Source organism: Dipodomys spectabilis, unplaced genomic scaffold (assembly GCF_019054845.1).
Source record: "Dipodomys spectabilis isolate Male_0828 unplaced genomic scaffold, ASM1905484v1 ptg000145l, whole genome shotgun sequence".
In the NCBI taxonomy this organism is placed as follows: Eukaryota; Metazoa; Chordata; class Mammalia; order Rodentia; family Heteromyidae; genus Dipodomys; species Dipodomys spectabilis.
Window position 1 is genome coordinate 25737781 of NW_024870822.1, and position 18308 is coordinate 25756088.

Genomic DNA, 18308 nt, shown 5'->3' on the forward strand with positions numbered 1-18308 from the left:
GGCTTCTTTTGCTCAAGGCTAGCACTCTACCACTTGAGCCACAGCGTCACTTGTCTTTTTTTTTTTTTTTTTTGAGAGATACAAGTCTCACAAACTTTCCTGTTCTAGCTGGCCTGGAACTGCAATCCTCAAATGTCAGCCTCCTGAGTAGCCAGGATTACAGGCATAAGCCACTGATAAACCCAGTAGATTTAAGTAGATTTCCTATACGAATATTATCTACGGAACATATTTTTGAAGGTTATGCCCTAAATATATATAAAGTAAATACTAGAGGACACTAGCATATAATTATATTCAATTTCTACTTAAGGGTAATAACATCCTTTCATTGTGAGCAGCAAATTCATTTTTGTGAAATAAGCACTATAAGGATAAACATAGCAATCTCGTATCAGTAGGACTTATTCATTCTTACTACTTTACCATTTGTTAGGGTCAACAAAGCACAAAGACATCCAACGAAGTGGCATAGAAAGTTCCTGACACAGGTGACCCTAAAGTATCTGATGGGATGTACATGGGGACCTCAACACACAGTCCTACTCCAGGAAAATGCTTAAGAGAGTCTCTGAAACGTTCTTATATCCTGACCCAGTGGTTCCTCTTCTATGATTAGGCATTAAACATTCAGCCAGAATTGGAATAAAGATGAACTAAATTTACTGTAGCTTTGTTTTTTTCCATCTCCCTCAGAAAAACCAGAAGCAGTAATGTTTAAATTAGGAAAATTTCTAAGTATATTTGAATATTTAATTGGCAAAGCTTTCTTTGGGTTTACATTGGTCCCTAGGTTCCTCAAACCTTGTCCTTAGATTCCCTAGCTTCTATAAAGCTAATGTTTGCTAAGAGTTTACATTGGTGACCAGAACTATTGCCACATTGATTTCATTTATCCTGGAGAGAGGGAACACACACACACACACACACACACACACACACACACACACACAAGCAAGCAAGGTTCAAACATTCTCAGGTTTCTTTTTAAAGCTCCTAGATTACCATATTGGTGTGAGGATACTCACCAAAACGCAGGTAGATTGAAAAATGTCCTGTGTCTCAAACATTGATAGGACCTGCTTTCTATCTCTGGAGCTCTGGGAGAACCAGCCTCTGCCTTACTACACCCTGGCCAGGATTACATGTAGCTCATTGTAGATGGACTAGAGGAGTCTTACCATTTTTGTCCCTTGGAGTCTCTTGTCCTAGAGAGTCTTGGCCCTGCAGTTGCCCGGAGCCCACCTCGTCGAAACTCTGCCATTCCTGGGGCATCCGTGTTGAAATTTCCGGACTGAGTTCTTCGGATTCTGCATGGAGAAAAATCCATAGAGATTGTCAGAGGATGGGCTGAGAGCTTGGAGGTGACATATTTCTTCTTCGGAGGCAGGGCCAGATAAGCTAGGCTCAGTACTCTGCTTCTCAGTGCCTCTTGAAGATCAGGCATTGTGACCTGTTACAGAAACTCAGACAGACTCAAGTCTCAATTTTAAAACTGTCTCTTGACTTCTGGCCACTCCTCACAGGAGTTAAAGGGAAAGTTGCTGTCTCAGTGGAGGCTCCAATTTCTGCCTCATTTCAGACTGCACAGCTAGACCAGTAAGTACTCTACTCTCTGTTTTCAAAGTTTGTTCAAGACATAGACTGACCCCTAAGAAGGAAGAATCCACTCTCATTGGTGCCTCTTTCAAACCAATGTTGCATAAGCTACAAGGAATATATTCAGGGTATGCAGATCATAGATGAACAACATGCAAAGCAACTGACTCTATTTGATGGGTGTCTGTTACCTATCTTCTCTAGCCTCTCGTTACACAAACTCTGAACATGACCAATGTATGCTAGATCAAAGGCATACATAGAGTAATGGCTGCTCAAAAAGAAAACTAATTCCAAGCATATGATTATAATCATCACCATCAACTTACTTTCCCCAGAATTTCTTAATGCCTTTGGGGCTCCGTTTACCATCTGGCATCAGGGGAGACTGGGGGCTTGACTCGGTACCAGATGAGGTGGATGAAAGGTCATTAATGATGGCAGTGTCTTCCCAACCACTTTCTGTTTCTCCTGAGGTAGAAAGGATGGAATGAGTAAGGGGTCTGACTTCTGGATCTGCCTCCTCAGGTCTGACCCATCCTTCTGTGGGACTCCAGGAAGACAGCCTAGCTGTGCTCTCAGGGCAGGACTGTACACACAAGTAGGGCACAGGCACACTCCAGATCCTCACTAAAGAGTTAGTGAGCTAATGACTTTAGATTCTAAGGGATGGGGGGGTATAGGTACTTGTGGATTATACCAATGCAGAGCTGTTCTCTAGGTACAGGAATGCAGCCAGGAAGGGGAACTAGGGCTGAGCATTAGGGAGGAGGAAGTGTTAGGGTCAGAACCAGGAAACAAAAGCATTCTCACTCTCCACCTCACCTGGAACGGGTACAGTACCTAATACAGGGGCACTGACACTCCGGCCGCGATCTCCAGCCAACCAAGAAGCAGAGAAGCCACATGAAGAAACAAGAGAGACCAAAATCCAGCCCAAGAGAGAGGGGGGGGGAAAGCAAAAAAGAGAAACAAGAGTGTCATCGAGCAAGAGAGAAAAACTCAAACTGAAATAAAATAATCCCATGAAGGAGGATGGGGCAGGTGGAGCCTAAGCTTGGCTCACGGGGCCAAGGCACTGAGAGATGGCCTCATGACATGGGCCAAATGTTCCTGGGACCTTTCCTGACAGGCTAGGGGTCCACGGACAGGGAGAAAAAGGGACAGCAGCAGGGGCTGAACACATTGGACCGCATGCGGCTCTTGCCCAGGGACCGGGGCTTACTCAGTCAGACTAGAATTATCTGGAACTGCTATACATGCAGCCTGGGTAACACATTGATTTATAGATTATCTGAAGCTCCTACAGCCCAGTGCAGAACTAGCCTTCATGAGCCGACACATTGGCCATCTCAGAGAAGAGCCAGGACAAGAACATTTCTTCCTTGGATCCATATAATCGGCTACTGCTCTTGGGTTAAGATAGCCTGTTTTCAATGAAAAGTAGCAGGACTCATTTTTTAAGTCCTGATTTCCAAAAATGTCCTTGTCTCCTAGCACTGATGTCATTTGCCTAAGGTGGTAGCATCACTTGGAAGATTGTACATGATCACCCTACTTGTAGTAGAAAGGCTGCAGAGAAGGTAGAGACAGGAAGGAGAAGACTGGGATGGGAGAGGAAGGTAGATGAGGAACAAGAAGAGTGGAATGAGGTCTCCACATGAGAGGAAATGTTGGAATGGTAGGAAGGATAGGCAGGGTTTCAAGAGAGGAAGAATGGCAGAAGAGAAGAAACCGGAAAGAGTAGATTATATACACCATCTGGTTTTTCTGGGACTCTGAAGTGTGTGTGCCTTTGAAACTAGGGCCAGACTTTAGAATTTACTTGTTTCAGCACCCACCCCCGTCATTCTCAGTTGTGAGCTCTTGTGGTGCAAGAATCTTGCACAATGACTAGAAAATGTCAAGACACTGATCCAGAGACCATCAGCCCAGTGGGTGGACACTCACTTAGCCTTGGCAGGCTGTTCCCTGCAGAATCAGGCTGGGAGTTGGTGGGAGTAGATTTGGCAGCTTCTCCATTGGGTGTGACACCTGAAAGCTTCCCAGGTGATGTAGGGTGTTTCTGCTCTACCTGGAAAGGGCTGACCTGTTGGAAGAAAAGAGAGGAAGAGGGGCTGAATTAATCTTCAGACTCAGACTCAACCCAGCTAGGAATACACTTAGACAAACAATTCCCCATTCTCCAAGCATCATCTTTTCACTTAGCTTGACTCAAAGATCACTCAAAGGTCATTCATCCCAGGAAAGGTATCAGAGCTCTGAGAAAGGGAGAGAGTTGCCTACACACTGAGGCAGAGATAGTGACAAACCCAATCCAGGGTTGACTACAACTGCTTCTAATAGGAAGTGGAGCTGTCTTGTAAAAGAGGCCTTGGTATTTGGCCTACTGTTCAGAGGTGCAATGAATTAATAGACACGAGTTACTCTTTGCGGTCTTGAAATACAAGCCAGAATTCACTGCCTAGTATTTTTTTAATCAATCCTGAAAGAGAAGAGATGAGGTGAGACTGGTCTATGTTTCCCTGTTGTCCCTAGACCTATATTTCTATTGTCAATAAAGAGGAGTATATATTTTTTTATCTGTAGGGTCCTCATTCAGACCAGGCCAGCTCAGATATCTTCAAGGACTTGGCAGTCATTTGAAGTCTTGGCTGACATAAGTCTATGCCACAACAGGAGGATTATAGTTTAAATTAGAAGCAGCAGAGGAAAAAATTTGCATTGTGATGATTTGTTTTGGAAAACATCATGTTAAGGCAAAGGAAGAAGCCCACATGGGAGAGATAACAGGAAATGAGTCAGAAGGCTAAATGCTAACATGGTGTTCCCTTAGGAACTTAGGATCATCATCTGCTGTGGTACAATGGACCCTGCTTTTGGTGTAATGGACCCTCTGCTTGGATCTTGGCCATTTAAGAGTCCCTTCCCCCCTCCAAAAAAAAAAAAACAAAACTGATGAAAAGATGAAGGATATTATGTGCCAAAAAAACCCCCACCAACATATCACAGTCCTTAAATTTGAAACCTGTGGGAAATATGGATTGTACTGCCAGAGTGAAAAAAGAAGAAAAGATAGAAAAAGAAAAGGAGAGATAAATCGAACCAACATCACCAAGGGAATCAAATCTGGGTCAGTTAACTGGACCTGGAACAAAAGTCGAGTAGAAGACAAAGCCCATTTCACAACTGGCATGTCAGATTGATAATGGGCGGCTGCCGTGACTAAGACATCCTTTGATGTTTCATAGAGCTAAAAAGTCAAGTGTCCAGTACATTTCTGACTTCAGTTCCTTTTTAAGTGCATTTCCTAGAAATCATCTGAAATTCAGTTCATTCATTGGACACTGAAAAGAAACCTTTATAAATAAGTTCAGAAAGAACAGAAAGAAATAGGGAAGGGAGACAATGTTTAAAGAATTCTGAAAGAACTGTTCAGCAAGTTGAAGTAACTGACACATCAGGAGATGAAGCCTATGACACCTTCAAGCTTGTGATGACTGATGAGCAGAGGGGGTACACAACAGAACATGTGGACCAGACCAACGGTTTCTCAGTGCTAGCTCATGCATCACTGCTTCAGGCTCACCAAGAGCACTTGCAAAACCAGTGTGAACTCCCAGCTCCCTCCCTGGCCCTGTGAATCAGCCTTTTGGAAGCAAATCCACTCTAGGAATCTATATTTTTAATGAACATCTCGGATTAATTCTGATAAATTGTCAGAATCCGGGAAGGGAGAGTTCAAGAAGTTTCAAGAACTGAAGGGCACGGCTCCCAAGTTCCATCCTCCACAGGAAATATGGCTGGGGGAGGGTTCTTGACACATGACACCACCAAGATATGGCAGACACAGCCAGGGTGAGGGCACTGATGTGGTCCACATCAGCCAGGATAGAGATCAAGACTTCTAAGAAAAACAGCCCAAGGAGCAAAGGCCATTAGAAAGGGCTCTCTGAGTTCTAATGAGGCCAAGAAGAAATGCTGGGAAACTGACTCACCACTGGCAAAAGTAGTTCAATGTCAGGACACAGAGGATACAGAAGTGCCTGGTACCTCCCCCCACCCGTGTTTCTTCCAATAAGAATAACTCTGGCCATGGGGAAGAGCACGGACTTTGCGTCAGACTAACTTAGGCAAAACTCATTATGTTTAACCTCTGTTTTGTCATTCTAAGTAAGGTTAACTCCTGCTTTAGATTTGTGTGAAATAGCATATGCACAGAGCCTAGCAGGCAGTAGACAGCTGATAAACAGAAGCACTGAAAATATGTTTTGTCCTAAAGGGACAACAATCTAGAAGAGCAGGTTCAAGATCAAGGAAGGCATGGGTCAGACTATATCTATAATATCACATCCAAAGCTTACCCAAGGCAGAATTGGGAGAATTCACTGAGAAATGGATGCATTAAAGGCTGGTGATCCATGCACATGGGAAACACATGCATAACCCCAAGAACAGAGCACTACCAAAGGCTTGGGAAGACTAAATACCAGAGATAGCATGTCAGATCAGGGATGCACAAGCTTACAAAAGGAGACATAACTGACAGTCGGAGCTAAAAACAGCAAAAGAGTATCTTTAGACGTACAGAAAGCAAGGACACAACCTCAAGGTTAGAGACTTCTTCAGAATGGTCCTGGGAGAAGGAGAATGGTATGTGTATGCGTGCGTGCGTGCGTGCGTGAAGTCACTTAAGAACCAAATTCTTGGGCTGGGAAGGTGGCTCAGTGGTAGAGCGCTTGCCTTGCATGCCTGAGGCCCTGGGTTCGATTCCTCAGCACCACATAAGCAAAAAGAAAAAAAGCCAGAAGTGGCGCTGTGGCTCAAGTGGTAGAGTGCTAGCCTTGAGCTGAAGAGCTGAGGGACAGTGCCCAGGCCCAGAGTTCAGGCCCCACAACTGGACCCAAACAACAACAAAAAGAACCAAATTCTTCGAAGATTTATCTTTGTAAGCAGTCCAGCACCATTCATATTTCTTGGAATCAAATCAGTGTCTTAAAGCTTCAACAGTGAGTGAGCTATGTCTCCTACGGAACAGGCTGGTATACATGTGCTCTAGAGGCAACTGTGAATGGACTCTGCCTTAGGACAGTCTGAGAGAGAGGCTTTCAATCTGACATGGGACTGTGCAGACCCCTGGCTCAAGGGATTGTGTGTCCAAAGCACCGGGGGCAGGGACACAGGCAGGAGACATCTCCTCTACATTTCATATGGCCCAAGGAATAGTTGCCAAATTTGAAGCGCTGATTGCTACAGATAAGGAAACTCCTTTTCTAGATGAGGAACTGTGATCAAAATCTTCCTCTTACACAGAGTTAGAAAAACAGAGTTGACCCATTCATTCAATCACATTGGCATGAAAATATAAAATGACACTTTGGACTGAAGTCGACATGCAGTGAGGCCCCTGTATCCTGTGGCAGTCAGAGGACAGAGCAGGGCCATGCACAGTGTGTTTTTCCATGTGATAGTGTAAAGAATGTTTAGATGTGGCTAAAATCATGGTAATTATATGAAGCTGATTCAGTTCATCATAGGATGAACATTTGTGCACCAACCTAGAAACTGAAATCATCTTCCATAATAGGTTTTATAGGAGTAGAATCAGTTCTAATGGAACTTTTATAACATGACTTTGTCATTAAAGGGGGAACTGAGTGTACCTCTATGTTTTTAAAATGCAACCCATCAGCGCAGAATGGATGAGAGCTGTAACACTCTTCTGTGTGCAGAGATCATAGTGCCCACACCTTGTGATTAAATCTAGGTAGCTTTGTTAAAGATTAGTTTCTCTGGGCCTTGGGAGATAAAAATAACAAATACAAGCCCATAAGTAATGTGGTAAAAGCACATGATACATAAGGAGGCACCTAAATTAAAATGGGGGTGGACGTTTTGACTTTCTTCTTACAAATTAACCTATTTAAGGCTACAAAAGCTAAAACCTACTAATCCCTGTAACTAACAGTCCAACCACAGATGGATGAAAGGGACATGAAGTTTCTGTACCTTGGGTTCCACCACCGGTGAGAGCTGTTTCCCATCGACATGCTATGGAATGACCAGAAGAATTCAATTATGTGGAGAAAAAGAGATCTGAGTTCATCACTAACAACTCAGGACTAACTGCCGGCTAACATAATGAAAGGCTCAGATACAAGCGGATTCTGCACCTCCCTGCTTCATGTCAGATAATCACCACTGTGACAGAAAATTTAGGTCTTTCCAACCCCATGGACAGACATCCTGGGAAGATGCCAGCAATCTGACCAGGGGGAATGAAAAATCCATGGCTGAGGGATCAAAGCCAAAGGCTGAGCCCACAGTGCCTGTCAACTCCAGCTTTGTGTATCTCCATATTGTCACCAGGCTTCAGTGCCAGGGGAACAGTATAATGTATGGAGGCTCTCTTATGACTACCCTCAAGAGCCTGTAATTCTCTTCTTCAGCCTGGGTACACCCATGTGGTCAAATATAGGGCCACAGACTCTAGTCATATCTTTCTAGAGGCTTCTTTAAGCTGCCTGTTTAATCTTGTAAATTGTTCCTGATCTTATTCCTTGGATCATCACTTTTATCCATACTATTTCATTCAAAATCTGAGTAATGATTCCAAGTGCCTTGTGAAGATAGGACTAGTACTTCTCTAGCTTGATCTGATGTATGGCTCTGACCTCACTTCTTCCTGCATCCCCTGTCCCCTACTATTTGTCCAAACTGCCTATGCCCACCAGACTCTAACCAGGCCTTTGCTCACCTCAACCTCTTCCCTTATCAACTCCATCCAGTGTTTCCTGACTTGCCCTGATTCTAGAATGTCTTGGGATGCACTCAACTTGTTTGTTTGTTTTTTTTGTTAATATGTTCATGTCATCCTGCTTTCACTATAACTGTGCCTCTCCAAGCAGGGTCAAGGCTCATTTATATATTCTAACATTGTGTGGGACCCAAAGAAGTAGTTAGTAGTCTATATAGACAGATTGGATAGTCGACCTTATCCACAGATTCAGTTCTCAAGTCTTCAAGACTACAGGAGAGTTTCTTCTGAGCCCTGGAAACACACAAAAGAAAGAAACAAAGCAATAGTTACTGTAGAAGATAGTACTTGACATTTTAAATGATTCACCAGGAGCCTGTGTTGGGCTGAGTAAAGTCGGGGGGGAGGGGATAATTACCCTTCTCACAGTAGCCAACATACAAAAATGAGACTGTCCCACCTGGAGTAAAGTCTGGTACAGCAATGTATCGCATGATGGCATCACTTAGATCCCAATGAAAAGTCCTTGGCATTACTCAAAAAGCTAGAATACACTTAATACTCTTGTACTGATGGGAGGGGATTACAGTGTGTTCATAAGGCAGATTAGTAGCTGAACAGTCAAAAGAAGAAAGAGGCAATGCTGCTGGCTTGTCTATGAATCTAAGGGTGATCCAGAGAGAAGCTGTTTGGTGCCTTCTTTTTGTGGAGACATACACACCAACCAGACTTGTCTCCAAAGCATCACCTGTTAGGATCTTGCTAGCTGGATACTTCTTGTTTGCCCTGAGCAGTCTTTTCCTTATGTTCTCATAAGGGCTATTTTGAAGAGAAAAAATGAGTTGATCCCAGGGAATGCCACCAGTGGTCACAGGGTAACTTTGTACAAGTCTCCTAGGCATTCATATTTCTCAGTTTATAAAAATAAGTCAGCATCCAAGTCTGGTCCACATAAGCCCCTCATTGTCGATTTCCTCCAAGTGAACGCATAAACTAAATTTCTTATTCAGCAAAAGTTAAGACAGGCCTCTCTGACCATGCCAGTTTTCTCTGGTCAACATCTTTAGAGGAACAACTATTCTCTAGTAACTGGGCTGTGGAACTCCAGACACCCAGCACTATTCTGGAGAGGCCCTGTAATGTGTGTGGCTATCATCCTTATACAGGATTAACATGGAACATATTCTGAAGAACTGATACAGGGATCTAGAAATTTTAGAGGGAGTCAGATAGGTGACCATCAATGATCCTATAGGTCAGCTCATTAAAACCACATTGTACTGAAAAGAATTCGATCAATCTCCAATTGAACCTTTTCCCTGTGAGGAGTGAAGGCCTGAAACACAGAGCCTCATGATCAAAGAACTAGACCCAGCCTGAGGTTGGTGAGTATATTTCAAAGGGACTAATGAAAATTACAGACATGTCAAGGGGTGCTCCCAGTTCTGAGAAGCCACCAGAGGGTAATGAAGGGTTGTGGCCACTGTCTCCTCTGAAGTGCCAACCCTTGGCAGGTCTTTCCTCTATGGTAATAACTCAGACCTTCAGCCCATGGGAAGGGAAGTAAGGCTCTGTGGCCAGGAGAGTGGCATGACAGTGGAAATCTTGACAATGGGTGCCCAGAACATGGTGGCTGTGCTCATCATGCAGAGTCAGTTATCAACCATCTTGAGAGCCCCAACAGGGGCCTGAGAAAAGCTCTAGAAAAGCTCAGTTCTCTCTCCTACCTGGTCTCCAGTGATTTCTGTGGCAAAGGAGGTGGCCCCACCATAGGAGAGCTGCACCTGGGAGGCATCTGTCAAAAACAGAAAAGATACCAGAGAGGACAGTTATTATCTGGGGACCAAACTTTGTCCATCTTTGGATGAGTCCTATGGGAATCCTTGGGTATAGCTATGATGAACATATCAATGTGAATGCCTTCCTCTTTTCAAGATTCCAAGAGAGTAGGCATATCAAAATACCTAAGTCAAATTGCCTTTCATCCCCAAACCTCAGGTCTTTGATGAAAGTCTAAGTCCTAGCCATAGAGTCCTGAGATCTGAGTGTTGCTTCTGCCCTTTATAATGTTCAGGTTTTCTTTTTCCTCACTGACTCATTATACACCTTGCAAAAACAATCCCTTTTGGCTTAATTAGCCAGTGTCTATCTGATACACTCCTTGAGAGGACCCAGATGATATACTCACTCAACAAACATCAGTAACATCTAATGCTTGTCTATGTCAGATATGGGGCAAGCATAACCCACACTCAGGAGGCTAATAGGTAAGCAGGGATGAACAAACAGTAAATGGCCTTCTGTCCTATGACACTGACACCTACAATATAATATGAGAGTAAGCTTATCAGTGAGGTGAATGTTGAGAGGCCTTTAGAGGAGAGAAAAGTTGAGGTAAACCTTAAAAAAGGAGAATAGAGCTGGTCGATGTTGGTGGCTCATGCCTGTAATCCTAGCTACTCAAGAGGCTGAGATCTGAGGATCATGGTTCGAAGCCTTCCTGAGCAGAGAAGTCCATGAGACTCTTATCTCCAATAAACTACTCAGAAAACCAGATGTGGCGCTGTGGCTCAAGTGGTAGAGTGCTCGCTGAAGAGCTGAGGGACAATGCCTAGGCCCAGGGTTCAAGCCCCACAATCAACCAAAAAAAAGAAAAAAGAAAAAGAAAGAAAGGAGAACAGAGTCACTAGGAAGGCAAGAAAGGAAGGAACACATCAGGAAAGCTGGCATCACCTGATGGGGGTGAACTGATCACAAAGGCCACCTCTTTTCCTTATAACCCTGAGACTTGTTGGTCTACTATACAAAGAATCATGGCATTATAGTGGTTAAATGCCTGGGCTCTGTGGTCATACAGACCTAGGTTCAAGTCGAGGCTCTGCCATCTACTTGCAGTATCACCTAACTCACTCAGGTAATATTAACTTGCCCCCTCTGAACATCAGTTTAATCACAATAAAATAAGGACCTATATAAGGTGTCCTAAGGAGTAAAAGTAAGCTAGAATTTCTCAGTGATCATGTGGAGTTACTAAGCAAGCCCTGATGACTGAAATTTTGTAGCTGTTAGAAATGTGGTCTGCTTCCTTTAATTTGGTAATGGGCTTACTTGACAACATTCTTCCTTTTTTTCTTAAATATAAAGATTGATCTTGACTGCTAAAATCCGTTTTAGTTTGATCATCCTGAAATGTCATGAATCTTTTGACCTTTAGGCAGAAACCCCTCCTTCAACCAATGTCTCTCTGTATGGGCTGTTTTGCTCATTTTTACTTAACCTAAAGCTATAGAGTAATATGACGGGACCAGACTCTATACCAAAAGGAAAGTTTGTTTGCTGATTCTAAGGCAAGATATGAACAACTGTTAAAGCAGGAATGCATTATTTCAGAAGTTGCAGGTATCTCTCTAAATGAGAAAGATGTACTCATTTGACAAATTCTACTGGGTATCAGACTAGGTACTGCAGACCCTGGAGAAATACTAGTAAATAAAATAAACACCACCTTTGTTCTACACTTAAATCCCAGAGCAAATACACAAAGCAAACAAGGAGCCTGATTAAAAAAGAAAATCCCTGTCCTTGAAAATTCCAGTGTCTACCATGCTTCCCCCAACCAGAACACAGGCCCAAGTCTAGGCCCTTGCCTCCACCACCCTCTCTCCACAGCTAAGGCCAACTCCATGCATTTAATAATTCACCAGTTAAGTTGTATATTGGCCTAATGCCAGATAAGCTCTAAGGACTGCTGAAACTCACGTCACATTGGGAGACACAGTACCTCTTGTTTAAGTAATTCTTCAGGGCCTTTATTTGTAGTGTTCCATTTCCTGAAACTTCCATCCAGTTCTTCACTGATTGAGAGAGTTCTCTCCGAAGACCCTGAAAGCATTAATACCAAAGTGATAGATCACGACCATGTGAATTGTTCAGATCGTTAGAGTGGTCTCACAAAACCCTAACATCCGTTCTCCCCCACTAAAAAAGACTGAGAAGGATCACTTGAACACAGGGGTTTTGAGTCCAGTGTGGGAAATAGTAAGACCCTATAAAAATAAAAGAGACCAGAAAAGAAAACAGGGGTCAGGCATGGTGATACAGCTACTCAGGAGATCAGAGGCCGGCTAGGCACAAAGCAGCAAAACTCTATTTGAAAAATAAACTAAAAGCAAATAGGACTAGATGGCATTGCTCATGTGGTATAGTGCTTGCCTAGAAGGTACAAGGCTCTGTGTCAAAACCCCATAACTGTCAATAAGGAAATGAGACATGTATAAAAAACAGTAACTGTGATTGGAAAGAGTTTTTCAGGGGATTCAAGCAAAGGCTACCACAGGGGTCATTTCAAGCTCAACATTCAGCTCTGGATTCCATTCTTTGCCTCTGACCTTCATACTTCTTGGCAATGGACTAGCAGGCCTTGAGAGTAACTTGGCCCAAGATCCTAAGAGATTAGAGAAAAAGATCTTTCCCCTCAGTAGCCTCTGAATTTGGGAGGAGCTCCAGGTCCTCTAAGAAGCAGATAAGCTCTGATTCCTGGGGATGGCACTGGTAAGATTTCTGATTCATGTTTGATTCCACACACTGTTTCTCTGAGGAGAATCCTGAGAAGATATACAGGAGTCCCACTGTTAAGTGGGACTCAAAAGCTAAGCTGGGGGCTTTCTGTGCTTGATAACCTGGACAGTTCCTAAAAGTTTCGAGTTGACCACCACTTGCTAAAATTTCTGAAAATTAACAGCTGCCAATTTCTTATCACCTAGGAATACTCTCAATTATCCCACAGGTGATATCCAAGTGGAAGGAAAGTATTGCTCCTAGGTTTAACAATGTCTTTTTCTTAAAGCATTTCAGAGAAAATGGCAGACTCACTGTTGCTCTTACCTTGAGTTGCCATTATGATCTCCTTTACCCTTCGGTACTGGTTCAGCAGCCCCGTAAGTTCCTCTATCCGACGGTCCTGTTACAGAGCCAGGGCAAGACATAGATGAACGTTATTTGTGGTAGCTAGTTGATTTCACTTTGGGGCCCAGTTTATGCTAGACACTAAAGCATCATATAGGGAGAGTCAGACTCATTCCAGTGTTAGGTCCAAGTGGTTTTCCGCATAGGCAATTGCAGGCACTCATGGCTCATGACCCCAAAGATGTTGGTCACAAGTGCCTACATACTCCCCAAGAGGCTAAATCATTTGCAGAGGCATGAACCCACTGTTCTCTACCTTCCTGAAGTAGCCACTGATAAAGTATGCCTCTTGAGTTACCCCCAAAGCACTGAAGCAAAGCTATCATATCCATCCTGATGGGCTCATCTGTTCCTTAGGAGTCTGAAAAACTTTTGCTAACAGAGGAAATTCCCAGCTGAGATCCACTCTTCCAAGAGAATAGTGACTGGGAAGGCCACATAAATCCTTTACTTAGACACACTTGGATGTGAACTGTAGCTATGGTATCCACTAGTTACCCAAATACTGTATAAAATAACATCAGCATTCTGGGTCTGTTTTATCACCTGGAAAATTGCAGGATTGGGATTCTACTGGCTAGGTAGATGCTTTTTATTTATAGTTACTCTATGATAGAGCAGGAATTACATGCAAAGACCATAAGGTGACAGAGTATGCTGAGGCCCTATGTGCTGTTAAGGGTTTCTGTGAAGGTTCTGTCATAGAGAGGATGCACAGAGAGACTGGCGAGCTGTTCTAAATTTTTCCAAAAATCTAATCCTGGAGTATAGACAGAAAACACAGCGATATTTCCCCCTTACCAACCTAAGCAAGCAAAGCTCTAATTTGCTTTGGGAAATTCCATTTATACAAAATTCTCTGTCATCAAAGAAAAAAAACAGGTGTCAAGACTGAGTCTCAAGGGGGCAGAAGCTTATCTCTTCTTGACCACTCCTGTGTCACTGTCAGATGAATACACCGTCCACAGCAGAAACCAGAAGGGACCAAACACTGCTGAGATGTCAGAAGACAGAACAGGGTTGCCTTTGCCTTGGACAGTGTTCACCTTACCTTATCTTCATTGGCAAGAAGCAGAGTTTCCATTCCCATTTTCAGACGTTGAATTTCTTGATCTAAAACAAGTATCGAATTTATATATACACACACACACACACACACACACACACACACACATACTACTTGTATAATCTAAGATGGCTCTCAAGTTCAAATCTGAAGACTTTTCATATAAACATGGTTTATACATGGTATCTGGTACAGAGTCAGTCTTACTAAATATTTGCTCAATTACTAAAATACCTAGTATTTTGTCTTCTCTCCCCCCCCCCCTCTCTCTCTTGAGACTGGGACTTGAACTCTGGAGCTAATGGTTTCCCTTATTGGCTGGGTCCTCTACCACCTGAGCAATACCTCCAACTCCTGTCTTCTCTTATAGACATTGAAAGGGAAAATGAAAATGCCTATTTTCAAAAGTGACAGAGGAATCAATAATCTCTCACAAGCAATATCTCCTAAGAATATAGACATTCTGCCAAGTGCTGGTGGCTCATGTCTGTACTTTTAGCTACTCAGGCTTAGATTTGAGAGTCAAGGTTCAAAGTCTGTCCAGGCAGAAAGATCCTTGAGATTCTTATCTCTGATTAACCAGCAAGAGGCTGGAAGTGGAGGTGTATCTCAAGTGATAGAGTGCTAACCTTGAGTAAGAGCTTAAGGTTCTGAGTTCAAGCCCTACTACCAGCACACACACACACACAGACACAGACACAGACACAGACACAGACACACACACACACATACACACACACACACGGGATGGGGGTAGAAACAGACATTCCTATTCTATGTAGGCATATATCTAGGCTAGTGACTGCTTTTGGAAAACTATCATATAACCTGGTAGATTATAATTGAAAATAAAAAGAAAAACATCTACAGTTGAATGAAGACTAGACAAAATGATTACATAAAAGAGTCTGGTGATTTGCTTAATTTAAAATGGTATGAATCTCAACTAAGAAATGTTTACATAAACCAAGAAATATAATAAAACAAACCCTGTGGTTAAGGGAAAACAACATAATTTCACCATAAACCCACAGAATTTTCCACTGGGCTGAGGGTTGTGTTGTGTTTTCTCTCACTGTAGACTCAAAAAAGGACTCACTTGATTCTGAAACTGGCTGAAGATGCAAATCAAAGGTGAATACATGAAGGATCTGAGGGTCATTTGCCACGTACTCAGAGGTTAGGGACTTTGTGCAAATATGGATTTCCCTATTCCTAAACAAGAAGGTAAAGGGAACAGGGATGTTTGTAAAAAAGCAACACAAAAGACAAGGAACAGAAAGATGGTCATTCTGTTTCCTTTGGGATGTTTGTTACATGGTAGCACACAAGTGCAATCCGAGCTACCTGGGAAGTGAAGTCAGGAGGATCAGAAGTTTGAGGCCAGTGAGACTCCTCTGTTAGAGATCTTTTATTTCACTTAATGCAAGTGATGAACTCAGAAAATAAACACAGGGTGACTGGAAGCCTTGAAGAGCTGAAAAAAGATCACTGAGACTATCTCAAAAATAAAATAAAGGCAAAAAGGACTGGGCACATCCCAAGTGGCAGAGCACCTGCCTAGAAAGCACAGGGCCCTGAGTTCAAACTCCCCAGGATCATAAAAATACATGAATGAATAAATAAATGCATATTTCTAGGTGGTTACCATGAGCCAACTAATTATGCTAGGCTCTGAACATGTAAACAGAACTAACCTCAGAGTGATGACCACAAGACCATCCTAAATATAATAATCCTGATAAGTTGTAATAAGTGCTATCTAGGAAGCAAGGTTGCCAAGTTAGAGAATAACAGGACTGGGGCATCCATTTGAGATATGGCAGGCAGGAAAGGTCTTTCTGAGGAGTGACATTTAAGTGGAGTTTTAAAGGGCAGTAAAGAAAGAACTGATTTGCTTCTGTAACCTCAAGGCCTTGTACAAGTGTCAGGCAGGATAAATTGCTAAGCCTCCTCCTCGATGGTAACACAGAAGCAAGGCCTTTCAATCAAATGAAAGTTAGGGGAAAAATTCCATTCTTGCCACAAAGCTCTGGAGGGGCCTGAACAGAGCTTTGGTTTCATGCTGCGAGCCTGAGAAAAGCATTCAGAGCATAAGGAAGGGACCCAAGGCAGTGATTCCCCAACAGAGCTGAACTTCATAGGCTTGCATGCACATATATCATTCATTCACTTGGACAAGACACACACACACACACACACACACACACACACACACACACACACACACATTGTTGAGCCCAGTGCTCAGTACAATTGCATTCTGTCCAGTTAATCGAGTTACCTCTTTCTCCGTGGTCACTGTGGAGTCCTGAAGTCCGGGAGAGCTGGCTGTGCAGACGCTCAATTTCAGCATCTTTCAGAGCTACCTGCTCCTGCAGCTGGGCTACCTCAGCCTGGAAAAGCAATAGTGAAGCCCTGCCAGGTGAGAGGGAGTACCAGACCATGATGAAGGGCCTCCTATCAGAGCCTACTGTCGAGTCCATGGCCTTAGAAGGGCTCAGGTCGGAGGAGAGGCATTCATTCAAGGGGCCCCCTCCACAGAGTAGAACTCTGCTGAGTAAACTCACTCTTCCTGACCATCCCCTTACTTCTTCCCCTGCATCCTCCCCTCTGACCAGGCTCTTTCTCGTCCTTGTTCTGTGGGGCCCAGCAGCTCAGGACCAGAGGAGCTGGGATTGTGGTGCAATGGAAGGGCTCTATCCTTGGTGTAGGAGTGGATATTTTCATTTTAATAAACTCTTACTTCTCCTGAGATGTTCATGTCACCACACTTCTTAGCTTTGCTGCTGTAATAGGTACATGCAGCGTCATCTTTCCACACCATATAGGAAATGCCGTGAACATCAACCACTACTGGTTGATAAAGTCTGAGCCAAGGGGTTCTCATCCTGGACAGTCTCCTGTCTTCACTGTCAATGCTTCTTCCCTTTATGTACCTTTAGACACATAGATATACTTTGCCCATGTGTACATATACAAGCACTCATATATACTTTGTGTATACATGTGTGTGCACACACATCTCTATGTACACACCTGGGCAAAGGCATTGGTGGTTCTAGTATCTCTGATAGCATAGCACGTTAGATCTTATATACAACATGAGAGGTGCTTATCTATGCTTTCTAGATTCGTCAGAAGATCAGAACTGTCCATCCCAAGAGCCACCTTCACCTTGAAAAAAACAATCTGGATTTTCTTATGTCTGAGTTGGATGGCATTAAACAAGCTATGTACATTTCTGTGTCTCATTTCATATATAAAATTGGAAAAATAGCAGCTACGCCATGGACTATAGTGATGATTAAGTAAGGTAAAGGTTGTAAACAGTATGTCCAATACTTAGGGCATGTTAAGTGTTCAATAAGTGTTGCTATTGCTTCTCTCATGTAATTTCTTTCCTTATGGATAATTAGATCTGCTCTCTATCCCCAAACCAAACAAGAAATAGGTTAGAAACAACCTCTCCACTACACAGAGGAAAAGTTTTTTTTGTTTGTTTGTTTGTTTTTTTGGGGGGGGGTTATTCTGATCATTCTTCCTCATCTGAAAACCTAATCATGACATACTCTGGCTTTCAAGATATTGTGTAGCTGAGGAGGTGGGAAGGAAGGGATGGTAGGGGAAAAACAAAGGAGGAGGGAACAATGCTGGATAAGAAATGTACTCATTACCTTACTCATGTAACTGCAACTCCTTTGTACAGTATTTTCATAATAAAAAACTTGATTAAAATAAAAGATATTATATGGGTTGTCCCTTTCCACATGGCCCAAGTGAATGTTTGAACAATCCCAAGTAACCAAATGCACGCTATTCTCATTGGAGGTTCCTCTGTCTGACAAATCTTCTGTTCAATTTCAGTATGTTGAGTAAGCCCCTATTTCAAATCAACCTCTGTGCTCACTCTTTTTTCCA

The 18308-nt window shown here is 43.0% G+C and overlaps 1 protein-coding gene across 5 annotated transcripts in view; it reads right to left on the bottom strand.

Moving 5' to 3' along the window:
• Nucleotides 1-18308, bottom strand: part of Ppfibp2 (PPFIA binding protein 2) — a 137543-nt gene that overhangs the window by 11040 nt on the left and 108195 nt on the right. For all 5 annotated transcript variants that reach the window (XM_042691364.1, XM_042691365.1, XM_042691366.1 and 2 more), the window contains 10 exons: nt 16672-16783; nt 14373-14434; nt 13241-13316; nt 12138-12238; nt 10084-10151; nt 8593-8650; nt 7609-7650; nt 3550-3688; nt 1929-2070; nt 1182-1310 (listed from right to left, as the gene is read on the bottom strand). In XM_042691364.1, the coding sequence (XP_042547298.1) occupies nt 1182-1310; nt 1929-2070; nt 3550-3688; nt 7609-7650; nt 8593-8650; nt 10084-10151; nt 12138-12238; nt 13241-13316; nt 14373-14434; nt 16672-16783 (929 nt within the window). The remainder of the gene's footprint in view (nt 1-1181; nt 1311-1928; nt 2071-3549; nt 3689-7608; nt 7651-8592; nt 8651-10083; nt 10152-12137; nt 12239-13240; nt 13317-14372; nt 14435-16671; nt 16784-18308) is intronic.